The sequence below is a fragment of the Yarrowia lipolytica genome, chromosome 1A, assembly GCF_001761485.1.
Source record: "Yarrowia lipolytica chromosome 1A, complete sequence".
NCBI classification, from domain to species: Eukaryota; Fungi; Ascomycota; class Dipodascomycetes; order Dipodascales; genus Yarrowia; species Yarrowia lipolytica.
In genome coordinates, this window is record NC_090770.1 from 1,154,275 (window position 1) to 1,170,626 (window position 16,352).

Here is a 16,352-nt window from a genome sequence, read left to right on the forward strand (position 1 = left end):
AAGGTGGTAGAGATTCGGGTATAGTCTCCTTCGAGACGGACTTGGCGATGGACCTCTCAATCGAGGTTTTTAGTGGTTTTTGTAGTCAATTTCCATGGTTGTGTGTGTTTGAAGGAGCTCTCAACGACCTCATTGGTTTTTTGGAGTAGATGATCGAGTTGCGAGTTTCCATCGGCTCCTTAAAAAGTGGTTTGCAGAGAGCATGCCAGCGACAGGCGCAGACGCGAATCCTGCCGTGGTCCCTGACTTTGACGAGATGACTAATGAAGCACTGAAGATCTTTGACGACATTAGCACCATTGAGTTGATGAAGAACTGGCACCCTGGAAACCCATCCCTCCTTCCCCCAAGATTTATCAAAGTTCACTGGACTGCTTTTCGCTTGTCGGCATACAGGAGGCATCGTATGGCGTGAACAGACACGGCAGATCCGAATCCAGCAAGATATGATAAACAAATATAAGAGAACTTCATTTGCTCATGAGCAATGATCTTCATCTAGGCAGTACTGTACTACCAAATTTCCCACAAGGTCGTGGCGGTCGTATGATAGTCACAAAGAGTACAGGATTATTACCATCTGTAATACTTGAGACCTAAACAAGTACAGTACATACAGTACTGCTTATCGTTCCAAATATCATATCTAACATCTGTCTAGAAGTGGAAAGAGGTTCCGCCTTAGCTCAGCGCAGCGAGGGCCTGTTGCCAGGAGTGTCAAAGTTGGCACCACGAGCCTGGCTGTAGCCCACTGGAGGATATCGAAGGGACCCTCTGAGTGAGAATGGGGGTATCTGCTTGGGTATCGGTTTGGGTATGGACAGCCGAATTAGAGGGGGTATCCAGAGGGTGAAGGGTATACAGTACCGTAAATGGGCTCCGAAGGGGGTCCAAGAGTATACGGGTTGTAAGGGGTGTCCTCAACGTGATCATGTGGAGTCCAATGCACGTGGAATATCTGCCTGTGGAAAGCCAGGAGGAGCATCTAGAGAAAGCGCGTGTCCCATGTTAACCAGAAAGCCACACCGTTTCAAGTGAGCTGCTCGGCTTCTAAGTCCCGCTTTCAGGTTTTCCTCTTGTCAGCCAGGTGAACACGCCCTGCGTCGGTGTTTCTGATGAGTTCATGAGCTGGGACAGGTGATTTCTGTTTGTCGGAGATCAGAGCCTCTGAAGCAGTCGGAAAACTTTCCCGAGTCGTCTTCCTCCTGAATTATCTGCCACATGTACTCGATGTAGGCGTCAATGTGGCCATAGTTATTGTCCGCGACTCAATCGAGAGTCTTTCGAGCTTCCTGTTCGTCGTCCTGTTTGAGAGTTCATCATGGAGACTCGGGCAGAAACAGAATGAGCGGGATGAGCACGGCTGGAAACACCCTTTGCCATAGGAATTCGGTACGGCCAGTCGTTGGGTTTGGACTCGGAGCCGGTGATGACTGCAATCAACAGGAACTGGCCAATGACCCATGACAGGGTGATGACAGCTGCAAACGTGCTTTTGAAGACTCACAGGGAAGATATCAGAAACATAAGTTGGTGTCATGGTGTTGAAGTCGCCCCAGATGAGCCCCGAAAGCGCCCAGCCAGCACACTGTATGGCCTTGTTGGTTGCAAAGAATACCAGAAACACCACTGCTTACAACAGAACCAAGGGGATCATGGTAACCTTCTTGCAGCCGTACTCGTCGGCCAAAAGACCGACTCCCAGAGAGCCCGTGATTCGGCTAATGGGTGCTCCAACCATGAAAGCAGTTTGTCATTTGGCCTCGATTGTGTACGAGCCGTCTGGCAACCCGACGCCGAATCTCAGTCTGATGGAAGGAATAGCATAGAGGGAAGGAATCAGAAACCCGTCATAACCGTCCATAACAATCGGAAAACACATGACTAGGCTCCAGAAAATGCATTTCCGGTAGATGCTCAACGCAGAGTCAGCGAGTTTTCCCATTTTGAAAGGGGTATAGAGGACGGGGGGTGGTGGATTTGGTGTTAGAGAGGACTCAGAAATTTGTCATGGTTAAGGAAGTAGCACACCATTCCATGTTGACGGTCGACCATTTGCATCCAGCTGTAGCAGTGAGATACCGCTAAGGAATGGTGCTCTTTGTTAGGGAGTCTGTACAAGTACAGTGCTGTACCGGTTACTCGGTTGATCTGATCGGATGTACAGATTGATTCAACAAGTTTGTCTCCATATGTCGATGCTGTCAACCCTTCTCCGTTCGTATAAAAACCCTCCATTGCAACTCGACGCCTGACGGCTACAGAGATCGTGATGGTGTCAAAATATGGGCTAGCTCGGTCGGTAGTACCAATGAAGAATTCTTCACGAAGGACGAGGGGAAGGTAGCCGCGTGAGGGTGGATAATGAGATCCTAGTCCCATGACAGGTTCTTTATGTTCACCTTATCATCTGCGGCACTCAGTGGATATTGTACATGTCGTTATCAGATGTGGGTTGTTTGTCTTCTTTTTGCATCGTCTACTGGAAATTGCACTTGTCAGCAGGCCCCTAGACGCCCAGTTTTCACCCGTTAGATAACATGTGGGCTGGTTCAGAGTGGCGTCGGTTTCGTGCAAGATGACTCCAAGGTCCTCTGGCACATGTGAGTGCGAATGATTAACCAGAAAACCTCAGGAGTCTCGTCTGAGTAGGGAGGCGGGCGACACGCTTGTGTTTTGGGCCATTCTCTCCCAGAAAATGGCCGTTGGACTTGTCCCTGGCTGTGGACCCAGTGTCCTCGGTGATAGAGCCACTTTGTGCATACCTCGACCAGAGCAGATTTGGAGATCGGACTTCTTGTGTGGGGCCAAGCTGAATCGAAATTATCCCGAGTGGATCCAGGATCGAAAAGTACGCTCAGCATCTGATTCTGCACGTACAGTATCGGATTCAGAAGATATCTGAACCAAGCAGTGGAAGATGGCTGGTCAAACCCGAAGACACCGCAGTTTGTGTCCAAGACCATCGAGTCCAACCTGTGCGGTTCCCCGAGTCTGCAAGAACTTGGGAATTAACCTGTCCTACCAAATCCACCGGCTCTGAGGAAGCTCAGCAGTCCTCCAAGGGCATTGTCGAGGTGATTGTTCTGTGTTGATCGAGTTACTTCCTTCCTCGAGGACTCCAAGACTCTGGACGCTGCTGTCAAGCAGTATCTGGAGACCATTCAGCCCAAGACCATGACTTCCCAACCGATATCAGACCCGAGCCATTGTTCATACTGTCCAATTAATAGCTGCGCTGATTCTGCATCGTTGTTAAGGGGACTACCGTGAATGGCTGGTGCTTAGTCACGGTGGAGAGCATAAGACATTCAAGGATCATCCACATCACCAGCACCCTGATCTCTCGACGGATCCGGTTCAAGCAGCAGGAACAGTAAATCCCCTGTTCGAACAGACAGTTGTGAGTCCCAGCAAATTTCCCTGATCATCACACAGTTTCTCCAACACTCGGTCTCTCTCAAAAAACAGGCAGCTGCTCTGATTGTCTGACAGTATCTGCAACACTCAGTCAATTTTCGAAAAAAACCCATCAGATTGCAGTTACCTCACTACGCTAGCTGACTTTGCCCTTCCCTTCAATTATTGTTGCAAATGATCCCATTTAATTCCATACGACTCCCAGTCGCTTCCAATGGCTGTACCTTTGACTAAACTCGAATTGTTTTCCAGAAACCGGCTTCAAGCGTACATTTCCTCATGATGGACTCGGACAAGATCTCATCGAGCGGGCCGTCGGCAACAGTGCGGAGATCTCCATGTCGAACGGTGCGGAACTTTACAGTATGTACAGCGTGATTATATCTCCGTCTTTCCTCGGCTTCCTTGACAGGTGTCTCACCACACCCACATTCTGACGGAAAGAAGATAGCTCAGGTGCGAATCAAGTTGTAAATCAGTTTCATGGCACTAAGATTTGTGAGAATTCACCTGTGGATCTTCCAGCAACACAGTAAATACAGGAAATACTGTACACTATGTATGTACAGTACATACTGTAGTGAACTCATGTAAAGACCAGAAGTGTTCGAATCACTCAGAGCTACCATTGGAAGCTGGCTCCAGAATATGCAATGAATCATTATTTCGATATTTATCCATTTTCTCCAATATCTGCCAATATCAGCCCCTTTGTTTCATCTCTTCTCATCTGATCTTTTCATTGGTTTCAATATCAGCCCATTTACTTGCACATCATCACAGCTCGGGAGATTTGCCGTTCCATATCCTCAGATACCCTCCACAAGAATACTTGTGAGTATCCGCCTCACTGGAATCGACCAGAAATCGACACTTGTTGCAGTAATATGTCGGGGTTAGTCGCATCGGGTCAGTAGAGGAGCAGAAGTAGCTGCTGAGTGTAGATCGTAGGACACTCTTTTTTCCGCCTTCTGGGAGCTTTCTCGAAGTGTGTGTGCCAGTAAGAGAAGATCAAATCCAGACCATGGTATTTATACCTCCTGTTTGTTTTGAGGCGGGTAGTTATTGGGCACAATGGGGCATGAAGACGGCCCTTTGATACCTCAGGTGACGATTGGTGCGAAGAGGCGGTTTGTGGGTGCAGCTGGATTGATGACACCTTGTGAAAAGCCTTTGAAAAGTACCATTTTGTGTCAAATTGATCAATCAAAGGACCCAGCTCAAGGGACTCACATTGGTATTGCACGTTGATAAAGTATTGTTCAGGTTCATGTCGACACTCTCAGGAGGTTGATATTTAACATTCAATAATATGTGCAGATAACCTTATTTTTATAAAGACGTTTTTTGCACAATCACGAAAAAATAATTACGTAAACACGAAAAAATAATATTACACGTAAACACGAAAATAATTACGTAAAACACGAATTTTTTTTACGAAAATACGAAAAAAATAATTTGCAAAAACAATATATGCAGAGAAAATCAACAATATATTTCAAAATAATAGCACAATATCAAAAACTCACAATAACCTCCACAGCGTGCAAAACCGCCACGAAAAACTCTCCAACACAGATGGCGACACGATTGTTGACTTGCGTAATCAACAGACATGTGTTACTACCCTCCAGCCTACTCTCCGATGATACATGGCAAGTCACACAAACGATTTCATTAACAAGTGAATACAGCACGGAATAGAAGCTAAAGGAATGGAAAGATTAGTTACTCTGGGAGAAAGGACGGACTGGTACTGTCACAGAATCACAGAACGCCAAAGCCCTACAGGGATCTGGGGTCATCCATAGGAGCATCCAAGGGAGCGTCCGGGGCAGTCTCGGTGGGAAGATCAGCAGGACCTCTGGCATCGGCAAAGTCAGCTGGACCAGCAGCGTTGACAGGAGGAGCCATGCCAGGGCCAGCATCCTCAGCAGCCACGTTAGCGGGACCAGGTCCGCCGACAGGGGCAGCGCCGGTGAAAGGTCCAGGAGCGTTAACAGGAGGACCAGTGAAAGGTCCCGGAACATCAGGGCCAGTGAAAGGTCCTGGAGCGTCAACAGGAGGGCCAGAGGGAGGACCAGCAGGGGCATCAACAGATGGACCAACATCTGGACCAGTAGGAGGGCCAGCCGAAGATCCAGCAGGAGGACCAGCAGGAGGACCAGTAGGAGGGCCAGCCGAAGCAGCCAAAGATCCAGCAGGACTAGGGTTGCCACCATCAGGAGCGGGTCCACCAACAGGACCAGCATTGCCTGTGAAGCTACCCGAATCAGGGCCGATATTGGAGCTGACCGGACCAGGTCCATCATTGGCGGAAGGGCCATCACGAGAGGCTCCAACGGGGTCAGACTTGGGGATATCTGACTCAGTCATTCTAGCCGGAGAAGAGTCTCCATTGGGACCGCTAGACTTGTCAGAAGAAGCGTCATCCTTGGGACCGTTGTTGGCCTCAGTAGAAGCAGCAGAAGATGCTTCGCTGGTGGAGGAAGCGGCGGCAGGACCGGAGGCAACAGCGGGATTGCCGTTAGCATCAACAGCAGGAGCAGATCCATCTGGAGACTGGCCACGGGGATAGGGTTCAGGGTAGCCAAACTTATTGATGTAAAAGGTCTTGCTGTTGTCGTTTCCGCTGTTGTTCCCGCTGTTGTTTCCACCGTTGAAACTGTTGTTGCCGTTGTCGTTGCCGTTGTCGTTGTGGCTGTTGTTTCCATTGTCGTTGTTGCTGTTGTTTCCGTTGTCATTATGGCTGTTGTTTCCGTTGTCATTGTGGCTGTTGTTGCCACCGTTGCCACTGTTGTTGTTACTGTTGTTGCCGTTGTTGTTGTTATTGCCATTGTCATTTCCGTTGTTGGTTCCACCTCCGTTACCATTTCCATTACCGTGGTCACCCCAGTTGGTGTTGCCGTTGTTGTTTCCATTGTTCTCTCCACCGCCATTTCCGTTTCCGTTTCCTCGACCAGCTCCGAAATCGGGCTCACCGACAACAGGAATCGAAACAGAGTCAATTGGATCAACAGGACCACCCTGCTGGTAGACAAAGAGGTTCTTGATGGCATCGGATTGAGCGTTCAGGCTTTTAGCAATGGCCTGAATGACAAGGGCTGTGGCGTCCTGGTCAGCCTTGGCCGCCTCCTTTGCAGCATCGACTTGCTGGCTGAAGATATCCCTTGCTGCGCTGCTAACATTGTCCATGACCTGAGCCACGATAGCCGCCGTCACATCGCCAGCAGAGCTGATTTGCTGGTGAATGTCCTCGATCTGCTTGGCGAGAGCGTCGGCATTCTGGGCCTGGAAACTGATCTGCTCGTTCAGCTGCTCGGCGGCGGCGGCAGCGGCAGCTTTCTTTGGGGCATACTCTTCGAGCTCACACAGAGCTTGCAGGTTGGACTGGTCAATGCCTCCCTGGTTATCGTTGGAACCCTGGTCCCGTTTGATGGGGGCCGCGGTTGTCAGTGCGACAATTGCCGCAATAGTGGCGAAGGAAAATCTCATGGTACTGCGAGTTGTTGGTCGTGGATCGCGAGGCACCGAGGCTACACTTATACAGAGAAGCTGGATGGTCTAGGAGGTGCTGCCATAAGGGTCAAGCTAGACAAGGCTCTTATTGTCCTTGGTCAGATGATACCTGCATATTGGCGCACCACTTGGAGCTACGAAGAGGTGCTGGGCTACAATACCGATTGTTGGGCTTGGAGTGAATCTCTGAGCTGTAGCACGTGGTGGTTTGGAGCTACTACTGGTGTTAGTCAGGTCAGGATCGTCTCTTCTCTCTCTGTTGTCGCCCAAGGCCAATGGCATGGCACATGGCTGGTGTTTTGTCTATTGTGAGTATTGAGAAGACATTTCAGCACCCATGTTTCCCAGATGACGGTTTTGCAAGAATGTCAGATTCGAATGCAGATCTGGTGAACCAGGTACGGTTATGTCGGTGTAGTGCAGGTCTAATGCAGCGTCTAGCAGGGGTGTTAGTGGCTAACGGATAGTCCACGACCTTAGACACGGACTGGCGTGCATAAATTGATTTCATTTGAAGCGAAGTGTTTCTAGAACGTGTTTTTCGAGACCAGATCCAATTTTATTCGCGTTAGCGCCGGGATTGTCACGCGGGTAACGGTGCTACAGATGTCCTCCGGATTCAAGCTGGGCGTGAGGGCGTGACTGAGGGGGAGCCAGGGGGAAATAGTGGGCAAGCCAGGGAGCACGCACCGTCCATATTTTTTGCTACAAAACAGTTATTACTGTATTGGTAGTCCAAAATTTCCCAAAGTGGAGTTATTGATGGCCAGTTGCTGCGGTTTGCGCATTATTATTCAGGCTTGGTCTTAGTCTACAGACTTAGTGACGGATATGAGTGTTAGGATTGATCCGCTTGAATGAACCCAACTTAGTGACGGAAGTGCCAGTCCTGGACGAGTCTGGATGAGAAAACACAAGAGCGCGTGGTACGTGAGAACACATGGGAAAACGGCTTGTCATTTTCGAAACTGCGTTGTTACCTGGTCGTGCGCCAGATCCGTGGAGCTCGTATTCACTAGACAGCTCTAATGAAGACTAAACCCGAGCTACCGCCATAGTCGATATTGATTGTTGCTCAAGATTAGTATGGGGCGAGGGCATCCAATTGTGATCTGCTTGGGATGTGAGGACTTGTCTGGTGTTGTTCATTGCTTTACAGTGGTCCAACTACATTGCTGAGGTATGGGGAAGGCAAGGGACTGACAAAGTCAGAAGTGGGCAGGTTCACCAGGTTGTAAAAGTACTGTACAGTATGATACAGTACATGATCATCAGGTTCAATCTCGGCAGTTAGAAGATGTTGCTACCGCTCGCTTGTGCAACATTCAGGCGGCAACCGATGACCAGAGCGAGTGGCACTGGGTTAGCCTGGAACCTGGCTGCGGTATCTATCGACAAGCCGAGAGAATCTTAAACGTGCCATCTGTGGACACCTTGCAGTCCAGAGGCTCCATGGATCTCTCAGGTCCAGACAGGGGTGAGCTATCGAGAGCGAGAGGTAGCTCCGATCAATAGCTGCGGAGTCAGATATCCACCTGAGACTACTGAAAACATGTCTACACCTGCAGTTGTCTTTGTCTGACTACAAAGATCTGCGGGTATAGACATGTTTTCAAATCCAGCTCTTCCCTGGACCTTCCCCGAGCCGCATGCCATTTGAAGCTGTCTTCGCCGACCAAATGCACTAACCTCAGGCTTCAAAGTCTTTACGGAAATGTTACAGAGGTCAAAATAGATTGAGCGATTGAACTGCCGACCTTTCAAGGGGTCCCTCATTCATAATCGTGTCTACAGTGCCATGGTTCCCCTGACATACTCGGTACATCTGCTAACAGACATTGACAAAGATGTGAATGAAAAGAACCCTCTTCAATGTCCAGGGAAACAGACTAATTAAGACAGTACAATAGTACAAGTATTAGCAACCAAATCACTGCATATTGACAACTATTTTCTAATGATTAAACGTTCTTGTCAAGAAATGTGGGCTGATTGAGACTCTTGGTCCAGAGGATGCTCCACAGTCTAGGCTTTCTAATTTGAACGAGTGAAGTACAGTAGTTCAATGACAAGTCTGGAAGGCGCCAATTGAGTCATTTAACCCCCTATTTCGTATCTGAAGGGCGATTTCAGAGTCTGCAAATTCGGTGCCACTGGGAATCGAACCCACCATCTATCTTAAAAAACATTTTTCAACTAATTTTCAGATTATGTCAGGTAAATATCAACTAAGAAAGTCACATTAGTCAACTGGATTCAATTCATTTAACAAAAAACTTAAAACAATTTTAAAAAAAGAAAAAGCTACAAAAAAAAAAAAAAAAAAAAAAAAAAAAAAAAAAAACCACACATTGTTCCCAAAAATTATAATTATTGTGGGTATTATTATGCAGAAAAAAACACAGTATAATTAGACACCAAAAAAAATTACTACACCACACAATGGAGACAATCACAAAGGGATACCCACAACGGATAGTCGAAGAAACCGAAAATCTGGTGACTCGATATCATGCATCACGTGACCAAAGTTCTCCTCAGTCTGCGTTAAAATTGTGGAAGGAGACTCCAAATGAGCCTCTGGGCAGATTTGCGCGATCTGGGGAGAGAAATGTGGAGCGGGACGAGCGTCTGGAATCGGACTTGGCATTTGTTGCAGGTCTAGTCGTTGCTCTCAAAATCCACTCTCAATTCGAAGGTATTACTGCCATTCTAGCGCGACTTTCGAAGCCCGCCTCGCATTCTGCTGTTGTTGTTGCCGAGAAGCATCTTCTGGAGGCGATTGGGTATGATCTCGTGGGTTCTAGTGAGATTGTGCTTACGTGATGGTTTGTTCATCTGTAATCAGTCTTTCTTGGGCGACAGAAGGGCAGAACCAGAAGGGCAGAGACTGAAGGGCAGAGATAGAAGGGCAGAAACAAACAGAAGTGGCCACAGCAACGTCAGCAAACAGGAATTTGATCACATCATCGGTACCACGCCTTGGACCTGATGACCTTGGTTATCTTGTTATCCTAGGCGGCTGGCCGAATACCAATGAATGTGGATCCCGAACACATGGACTGGCCCACTCAACTCACAAGATAAGGGCGCTTTATCGCTCGTGTTGATACATACGGTTACTCTTAATTGATCCCACGGCTTGTGTGCACTCCTACTTCTTTGTTGCGGCCAAACTGCGTGTTCACAGGTACATATTGTACCCAAGACGAGAGAATTCACGGATGATTTCAGCAGGATCAGCTCTCTCTTTCAAAAGCGATGACATATATCCATCTCTCAATTGGATCTCATTATTATGACACGAATGGACACGGCTGGTCCTGTTACCGTACAGTACCATTTAAATCACTCATTCAGTCATAGGTCAGTTGAAAGTACGCTAAAGCAAAGAGTGTGGCAGTGAATGAGACACCGACAGTTCCCGAGAGGTTAACTGTGGCAATGAATCCTTCTGATTGACCGGCACGACTCCAGATTGCATCTGTGATTTAATACGATTTGATTCGCATTTTTAGTTGAATTTCTTCACATTTTATTCAATTGATGAATGCCAACCTAGACAAACGACACAACGACAACATGGAGTACTTCCCTGACCCATCTTGACTCAGCCAGGAATTCTAACCGTATCTGGGGCTGAAGAGGCTGAGTTCGGGATGGTCGGTGAGAAGATGGGTGACCAGTTCGGGATGGGGTCGTGACTTCGGATGAGCTCCAGATTCCACCAAAGCCACACCCTGGCCTGACCAATCTTGAACTGCTAGCCGCGATTATCTAAGACACCGCCCACGCATTTGTCTTGGGCAAATCTCGACGCTGCTATCGTATCCCGCCTCTCGAACCGCCGACAAAAGTTAGGATGGGAAAAAGTTTCACACTTCCACAAGGAGAAGTCACAGTCGGAAACTCTTTGCCGCGGTTAATGCTATTCAGCGCGTTTAGATAACGAGGAAAATATCCTGCCGGAGTACTTTTGATCGGATGGACGTTGGATTGATGGTGTCACCTCCCTCGCACCGATAGCGCAATGTGTCGATACCAGATACCTGTATCAGCAACGTCGCATCAGATCCCCATATGAAGAAGGATCGTCAAAAGCTTAGATACGTTATCGTCATGCACGGGTGAACATATAACATGATCTGGGGCTTGATCTGGGGCTTGATCTGCCCACCATACTGCCGCCAAAAATGCTGGACACTACCAAGATCCCTGGAACCAGCAATTGGCTGGAGTCTTCTGAAATAGTGAAGCTCCCCGTCCCTTCAGACGACCCCGACGACCCTCTCAACTGGAGCTATCGCCGAAAGGTGCTCTGTATGGCATGTATGAGCGCTTTCACCCTCTGCTCCGGAGTGGCCTCGGCGTCCATCTACTCCATTCTGGTGCCTATTTCTAAAGACTCGGGACTTCCTTTGGCGACTCTCAACCAGGGCACAGGCTACATGTTTTTGTTTCTCGGCCTGGGCTGTCTAGTATGGCAGCCTCTGGGCCAACAGTACGGCAAACGACCCATGTACCTGGCGTCTCTGCTGTTGACGCTAGCGTCCCAGGTCTGGTCGGCCCACGCTGCCACCTCCAACGGCCATTGGATCGGCTCAAAAATCTTCCAGGGCTTCGTGCAGGCTCCAATCGAGTCGCTATGCGAAGTGACCATCTCCGACGTGTGGTTTGAGCACGAGCGCGGCCGCTGGGTCGGTTTATACGCCTTCATGCTCATGTTTTCCAACTTCATTGCTCCCGTGGTTGCGGCTCCGATTGCCGTGGGCCAGTCTTGGCCCTGGGTGCTGTATTGGGAAGCCATCTTTTGCGGAGTGGTGTCGGTGATTCTCTTCTTCTTCTTTGAAGAGACCAACTACAACCGACACACCAAGGCCGCAGTGATTGTGACAGAGGGCAACTCCGATATCAACTCCGACTGCGAAGTGACCGAGGTCGTCAACACCGAGCTGACAGAGAAGAAGGGGAGCTTCCACGAAGCAAGCAGTGTCGAAAACGGACATGGACACTTGATTCACTACTCCAAGAAGACCTATGTGCAGAAACTAGCATTGTTTGATAAACCCCGGCCGATGATGTTGTGGACCATGTTCAAGCGACCGTTCAAACTGCTTCTTTTCCCAGCCATTGTGTACTCGGGCTTTCTCTACGGCAGCTCCCTGGTCTGGTTCAACGTGCTCAATGCCACCGCTTCTCTTATTCTGTCCAGTCCCCCCTATAACTTTGGCACCATCTCTGTCGGTCTGTCGTACTTTTCTCCCTCAATTGTGGCCGGAATTGCGGGTTGGGGAGGAGGATACATGTCTGATATTCTGAAAATGTACCTTGCTCGTCGCAATAATGGCGTTTCCGAGCCCGAACATCGACTGTGGATTCTGGTCGTCTACCTGGCTCTAGTTCCTGGAGCCCTTGTTCTGTGGGGAGTTGGAGCCGCCACTCATGTGCACTGGTTCGGATTGATCATGGCTATGGGGCTCATTGGAGGCTGTGGAACGCTGGCCGCTACTGCGTCTGTTTCCTATGCCATTGACTCGTACCGAGAAGTGGCTTCAGACTCCATGGCCACCGTGATTGTCATTCGAAACCTCATGAGTTTTGGCATCGGATACGGCATCACTCCGTGGCTGGCCAACCAGGGCTACGGAAAGACGTTTGGAGAAGGCGCGGGTGTCTGTGCGGGATGTGGGCTGGTGTTTCTTGTTTTTGTGGTCTACGGTAAGAAACTGCGGGACTTGACCAAGGAGCGATACTGGAAGTTGGTTCAGGAGAGTATCGACAATGGTATTGCCCATTAGAGAGAGAGAGAGAGAGAGAGAGAGAGAGAGAGAGAGAGAGAGAGATCTATTTATAGTGTTATTGATTAAACTAATCAGTGATGAGAGGTAGAAAAATGCTAACGAGAACAATGTCCAGGCGCAGAAACTCGGTTAGTCCCTCCAGTTGGAAGGCTTGGGACCAGGACCTAGCCACTTGCCGGGAAGAGTCTTTCCGTGGAGAACGTTGTCAATGAACTGCTGACCAAAGTAGTTGGCATCAATGATTTTCTTCCACACGTTGAGGGAGCAGAATCCAAGGTGGTCCGGGTCGGGCTTGGCAATTTCCTTGCCAGTAAAGTGGAAGACCTGTCCGTGGATGTTGACTTCGAACTTGGCGTCCTCGGCTCGAGCACATTCGATCACCAGCAGACCCTTGGGGCTCTTAGGAGTCAGGCCGGTGTGGTTGTATAGAGTGTCTGTGAACAGAGCCCAGTTTTCGGGGTTGAGAGTGATGGCAAAAGGTCCGCCCTGCTCGACAATGACAGAAGCGTCCTGTAGAAAGGGTTGTCCGTCAAGAGTGGCCGAAGTGGAGTTTACCTCGTAGTGGTAGGGGATGTTTGAGTCCACAGGAGCAGTTGATGCCAGGGCAAGCAGAGAGGTGGAGACGAGGGCGGAGAACTTCATAGTGTGAGAGGTTGATGGTGTGGATGGGTTTAATTTGGAGCTAACTTGCGTATTTATAACAATCGGGATGGTTGTTTGGTAGACGGCTCGTCGGAGTTGACTGAGACGCGCCGTCTTCAGAGTGAGACATGACGATCTGGAGTGTAACATGTCCAGAGTTGGTCGATTCAGGGCCGTTATGAGAAGCTGAATGTCGTTGAACAGTTTACAAGTGTTAAATCAGATAATTTTCTGTCTGCCAATGTTCTGTCTGCCAATGTTCTGTCTGTCAATGCTGTGTCTGTCAATGCTCCATCCACTATGTTCTGTCTAGCCATTCACCGACCCCATTCAGACTCACTCCACCAACTCCAAAGCAGTGATCCACACGCACAATGACGTAAGAGACGACAGTGTTCGACATGGATCAGCATTTAACCCGTTGATCTCCATTGATGCTGTTCTGAATGTTTTACTACTATTCAATTGCTGTATCAACTGTAGACGATACCATGGTTGATAGTAGCTACAGTATGTACAGTAACTACAGTAGTAATGTTCAATGAAAGGTCGTAACACAACTGCTGTATCGGCATCTTTTGGCAAGACCCGGAGGACGGCAAACTTGGCTTGGTTATTTTTAGTACCGACCGGCTCGGATCTTCATCTCTAAGCTGCATGTCTGAGTTGCGTAAGTGGGTATGGGAAGTCGATTCGCTTCAGCACCGACTGGCCTACGGGGATATTTCGCAATGCACTTTGGAACTTGTATGATTTATCACCAAATGAACTCGTTTCCATGTATAAAAACACTTATTGGTCACCCATTGGCCCACCTCGACCCACCTCGGAGTTTTATTCTAGGTTCCAACTCTTAGTTCGCCAATGCGCGGATTCTGCATGAACGGATGAGATGAAAAGTAACCTCCCGGAGAAGTAAGACCTCGCCGAATGTGCCAATGAGAAGTAATGACGGAGAGATGGGCTTGGATGGGGCTATTGGCTAGTTTGATTGGCTCTCGGGTGTTCAAATTCCCAACAGCTAGAGTTCTTCCTGGAACGGCTCAGGTTAAAAGTTACGAGAGACGAGAGACGAGACGAGAGACGAGACGAGAAACGGCTTCCAAAAGACATTTGGGAATGGGGGTGGAGTTACGGACTGGTCAGATATCAGTTACTCCGGACGTTACTGATATTCTGCCTGCTTACTAAGAGCACCTTCACAGTTGTACAGTTGAGATGATTGCTGAGGTTTATCGGCGTTCGAATCTCGGTCGAATCGGACTGAGATGTAAAATGTTTGGACTAACAGTTGTTTCTTACCAGGAGTCTAGATTCTCTTGAAATTCTTGTACAGTATAGCCCCGTTTTTCTTGCATTCGATACGGAGATTCTCTTAAATGATACATTAATTAAATTATTCCTGAATCGAATATATTGGAAACAAAAATCAAAATAAAATCGGATCTAAAAAATAAATACATAATAATGGCATCTGCAATTATATATAAAATGGGATCTGCAATTATATATAAAATAGGATCTACAAACGGCTCTAAGACCATTCTGTGATTTGGAGACTCCATGTACAAGATCCATATATTTTTTGCTGAATAAAAATGAACTATTAAATAACAAATACATTAACGATAGATACTCTCCTTGACTCGGCGTTTGGAGGGCATGGTGAGAGACAAGGTGAGAGGGACCGTTTGCTAATCGGGCCGTTATTGTCATACTCATGATGGCACCTCTGAAGAGAGAGATTCAGTGTCCCCCAATCGTTGAAGGGGAAAGCTGCCTCAGAGACAGGTTCGTCAGCCGTTCACTTCAGGACGTCGACTTTTTCCATTCAACAACTCTTCAATATGCAACATCTACAACATTAGTTCCGGTTATTCAACTTAACGAACATCAGAAGCTGAACATGGCGCACCCGTTTCACTCCTCCGACGAGTATGGTCTACAGTTACCAGGTCGGTTCTCGAGAATTATCGCTAGAATTTGGAAAATCAACCGTAGATTTGCAATGACGATACAAGGATGACCCGCGACCTCGGAAAGTCCAGCGAAAGTGAACAATGAGCTGTTTGAGTCTCGAGCGTCAGAGGTGGCTGACAATCTTCCCGAGTCCGGCAAAGAATCGCTGCGGGCGAACACCACTACTGTCAATAACCCCTCCAAACAATTGGAACCGAGATTGCGGGCGTACAGCTAGACGAACTGGCTCTTGTCATTATCAGCTGAACTGTTGTCTTTTTCCGACACCACGACCTGTGCCTCGCTTAACAGCTGGAAATCTGCCAGTTTTGGGGCTCCAAGATCGGGAAACATCTCCAGGTTCCCCATGCTCCCCATGTGCAAGGCTACCAAGCCCCTCCGGCCGGACTACCGGATTTTGGAGGACGACAGACCAGCTTCAGGCAGCCTGGAGGAGCCTCAGGAGGTCACTGATCTTAGTCCTGCCTGCTGGACTTACTCATCTCCACGACGACCAGATTCCTTCTGTCAGAGAAGATATCGCCTGGTAATCTGGATATGGAGCCTACGTCAACTCTCGCCGGTGTTCCAGGGGTTACCCAACGGCTAGATTGCCATCTACCAAAGTGCCCACACCTGGCCAAAATATCCTTCTGGCTGGCCCCAAGCACATTGAGAGATAACACTGTCTGGTTCGAATCCATCCCGTCACGGGATGGAAAACACTGGGAGCCTGGAACATTGAGTCCGACGCCGTTATCTCATACCTACGAGAAGAACCAGGACATACAGGTGTGATTCCGATGGCAACCCACAAAGGAGAGACTTGGAACCTCTGCCCAGGACTACAAAGACAACGACCCCAAACTCGGAACCCGAGTAACCTCACCGGGAGGTGCCTCTCTTCACCGGAAGAGGTGTCTCACTTGGCCCACCCCCTGGGAGTAAGTCACTTAGCAAAGGGGCTGTAGGTGGGAGTACAACGACGAGTACAATTGAGTACTGTTT

General features: G+C 48.6%; 8 protein-coding genes and 1 pseudogene across 8 annotated transcripts; 3 read left to right on the top strand and 6 right to left on the bottom strand.

Moving 5' to 3' along the window:
* Positions 1–1,254: 1,254 nt before the first annotated feature.
* YALI1_A11557g (uncharacterized protein) lies at positions 1,255–1,741 on the bottom strand (the record flags this gene model as incomplete). The annotated part of the gene is made up of 3 exons (XM_068281732.1): positions 1,255–1,449; positions 1,508–1,588; positions 1,646–1,741. The coding sequence occupies 3 exons, from the start codon at positions 1,739–1,741 to the stop codon at positions 1,255–1,257; spliced, it is 372 nt and encodes a 123-aa protein (XP_068137833.1).
* An 837-nt stretch (positions 1,742–2,578) lies between these two features.
* YALI1_A11568g (uncharacterized protein) lies at positions 2,579–3,654 on the top strand (the record flags this gene model as incomplete). Its single annotated transcript, XM_068281733.1, has 4 exons — positions 2,579–2,603; positions 2,950–3,077; positions 3,127–3,211; positions 3,626–3,654. The coding sequence occupies 4 exons, from the start codon at positions 2,579–2,581 to the stop codon at positions 3,652–3,654; spliced, it is 267 nt and encodes an 88-aa protein (XP_068137834.1).
* A 676-nt stretch (positions 3,655–4,330) lies between these two features.
* On the bottom strand, positions 4,331–4,692 carry YALI1_A11588g (uncharacterized protein; the record flags this gene model as incomplete). Its single annotated transcript, XM_068281734.1, has 2 exons — positions 4,331–4,591; positions 4,636–4,692. 2 exons carry the CDS (start codon positions 4,690–4,692, stop codon positions 4,331–4,333), a joined length of 318 nt encoding a protein of 105 aa, XP_068137835.1.
* A 516-nt stretch (positions 4,693–5,208) lies between these two features.
* YALI1_A11612g (uncharacterized protein) lies at positions 5,209–6,918 on the bottom strand (the record flags this gene model as incomplete). The annotated part of the gene is made up of 1 exon (XM_499984.3): positions 5,209–6,918. One exon carries the CDS (start codon positions 6,916–6,918, stop codon positions 5,209–5,211), a length of 1,710 nt encoding a protein of 569 aa, XP_499984.3.
* Positions 6,919–7,761: 843 nt separating this feature from the next.
* On the bottom strand, positions 7,762–8,091 carry YALI1_A11622g (uncharacterized protein; the record flags this gene model as incomplete). The annotated part of the gene is made up of 2 exons (XM_068281735.1): positions 7,762–7,947; positions 7,993–8,091. The coding sequence occupies 2 exons, from the start codon at positions 8,089–8,091 to the stop codon at positions 7,762–7,764; spliced, it is 285 nt and encodes a 94-aa protein (XP_068137836.1).
* Positions 8,092–9,951: 1,860 nt separating this feature from the next.
* YALI1_A11643g (uncharacterized protein) lies at positions 9,952–10,285 on the bottom strand (the record flags this gene model as incomplete). The annotated part of the gene is made up of 2 exons (XM_068281736.1): positions 9,952–10,093; positions 10,137–10,285. The coding sequence occupies 2 exons, from the start codon at positions 10,283–10,285 to the stop codon at positions 9,952–9,954; spliced, it is 291 nt and encodes a 96-aa protein (XP_068137837.1).
* An 850-nt stretch (positions 10,286–11,135) lies between these two features.
* Positions 11,136–12,740, top strand: YALI1_A11654g (uncharacterized protein; the record flags this gene model as incomplete). The annotated part of the gene is made up of 1 exon (XM_499985.2): positions 11,136–12,740. The coding sequence occupies one exon, from the start codon at positions 11,136–11,138 to the stop codon at positions 12,738–12,740; it is 1,605 nt and encodes a 534-aa protein (XP_499985.2).
* Positions 12,741–12,872: 132 nt separating this feature from the next.
* Positions 12,873–13,385, bottom strand: YALI1_A11676g (uncharacterized protein; the record flags this gene model as incomplete). The annotated part of the gene is made up of 1 exon (XM_499986.2): positions 12,873–13,385. The coding sequence occupies one exon, from the start codon at positions 13,383–13,385 to the stop codon at positions 12,873–12,875; it is 513 nt and encodes a 170-aa protein (XP_499986.2).
* Positions 13,386–15,551: 2,166 nt separating this feature from the next.
* YALI1_A11698g (Compare to YALI0A11638g, Misc non-coding, weakly similar to uniprot|Q7SBE5 Neurospora crassa Hypothetical protein) lies at positions 15,552–16,184 on the top strand (annotated as a pseudogene).
* The last annotated feature ends 168 nt before the right edge of the window (positions 16,185–16,352 follow it).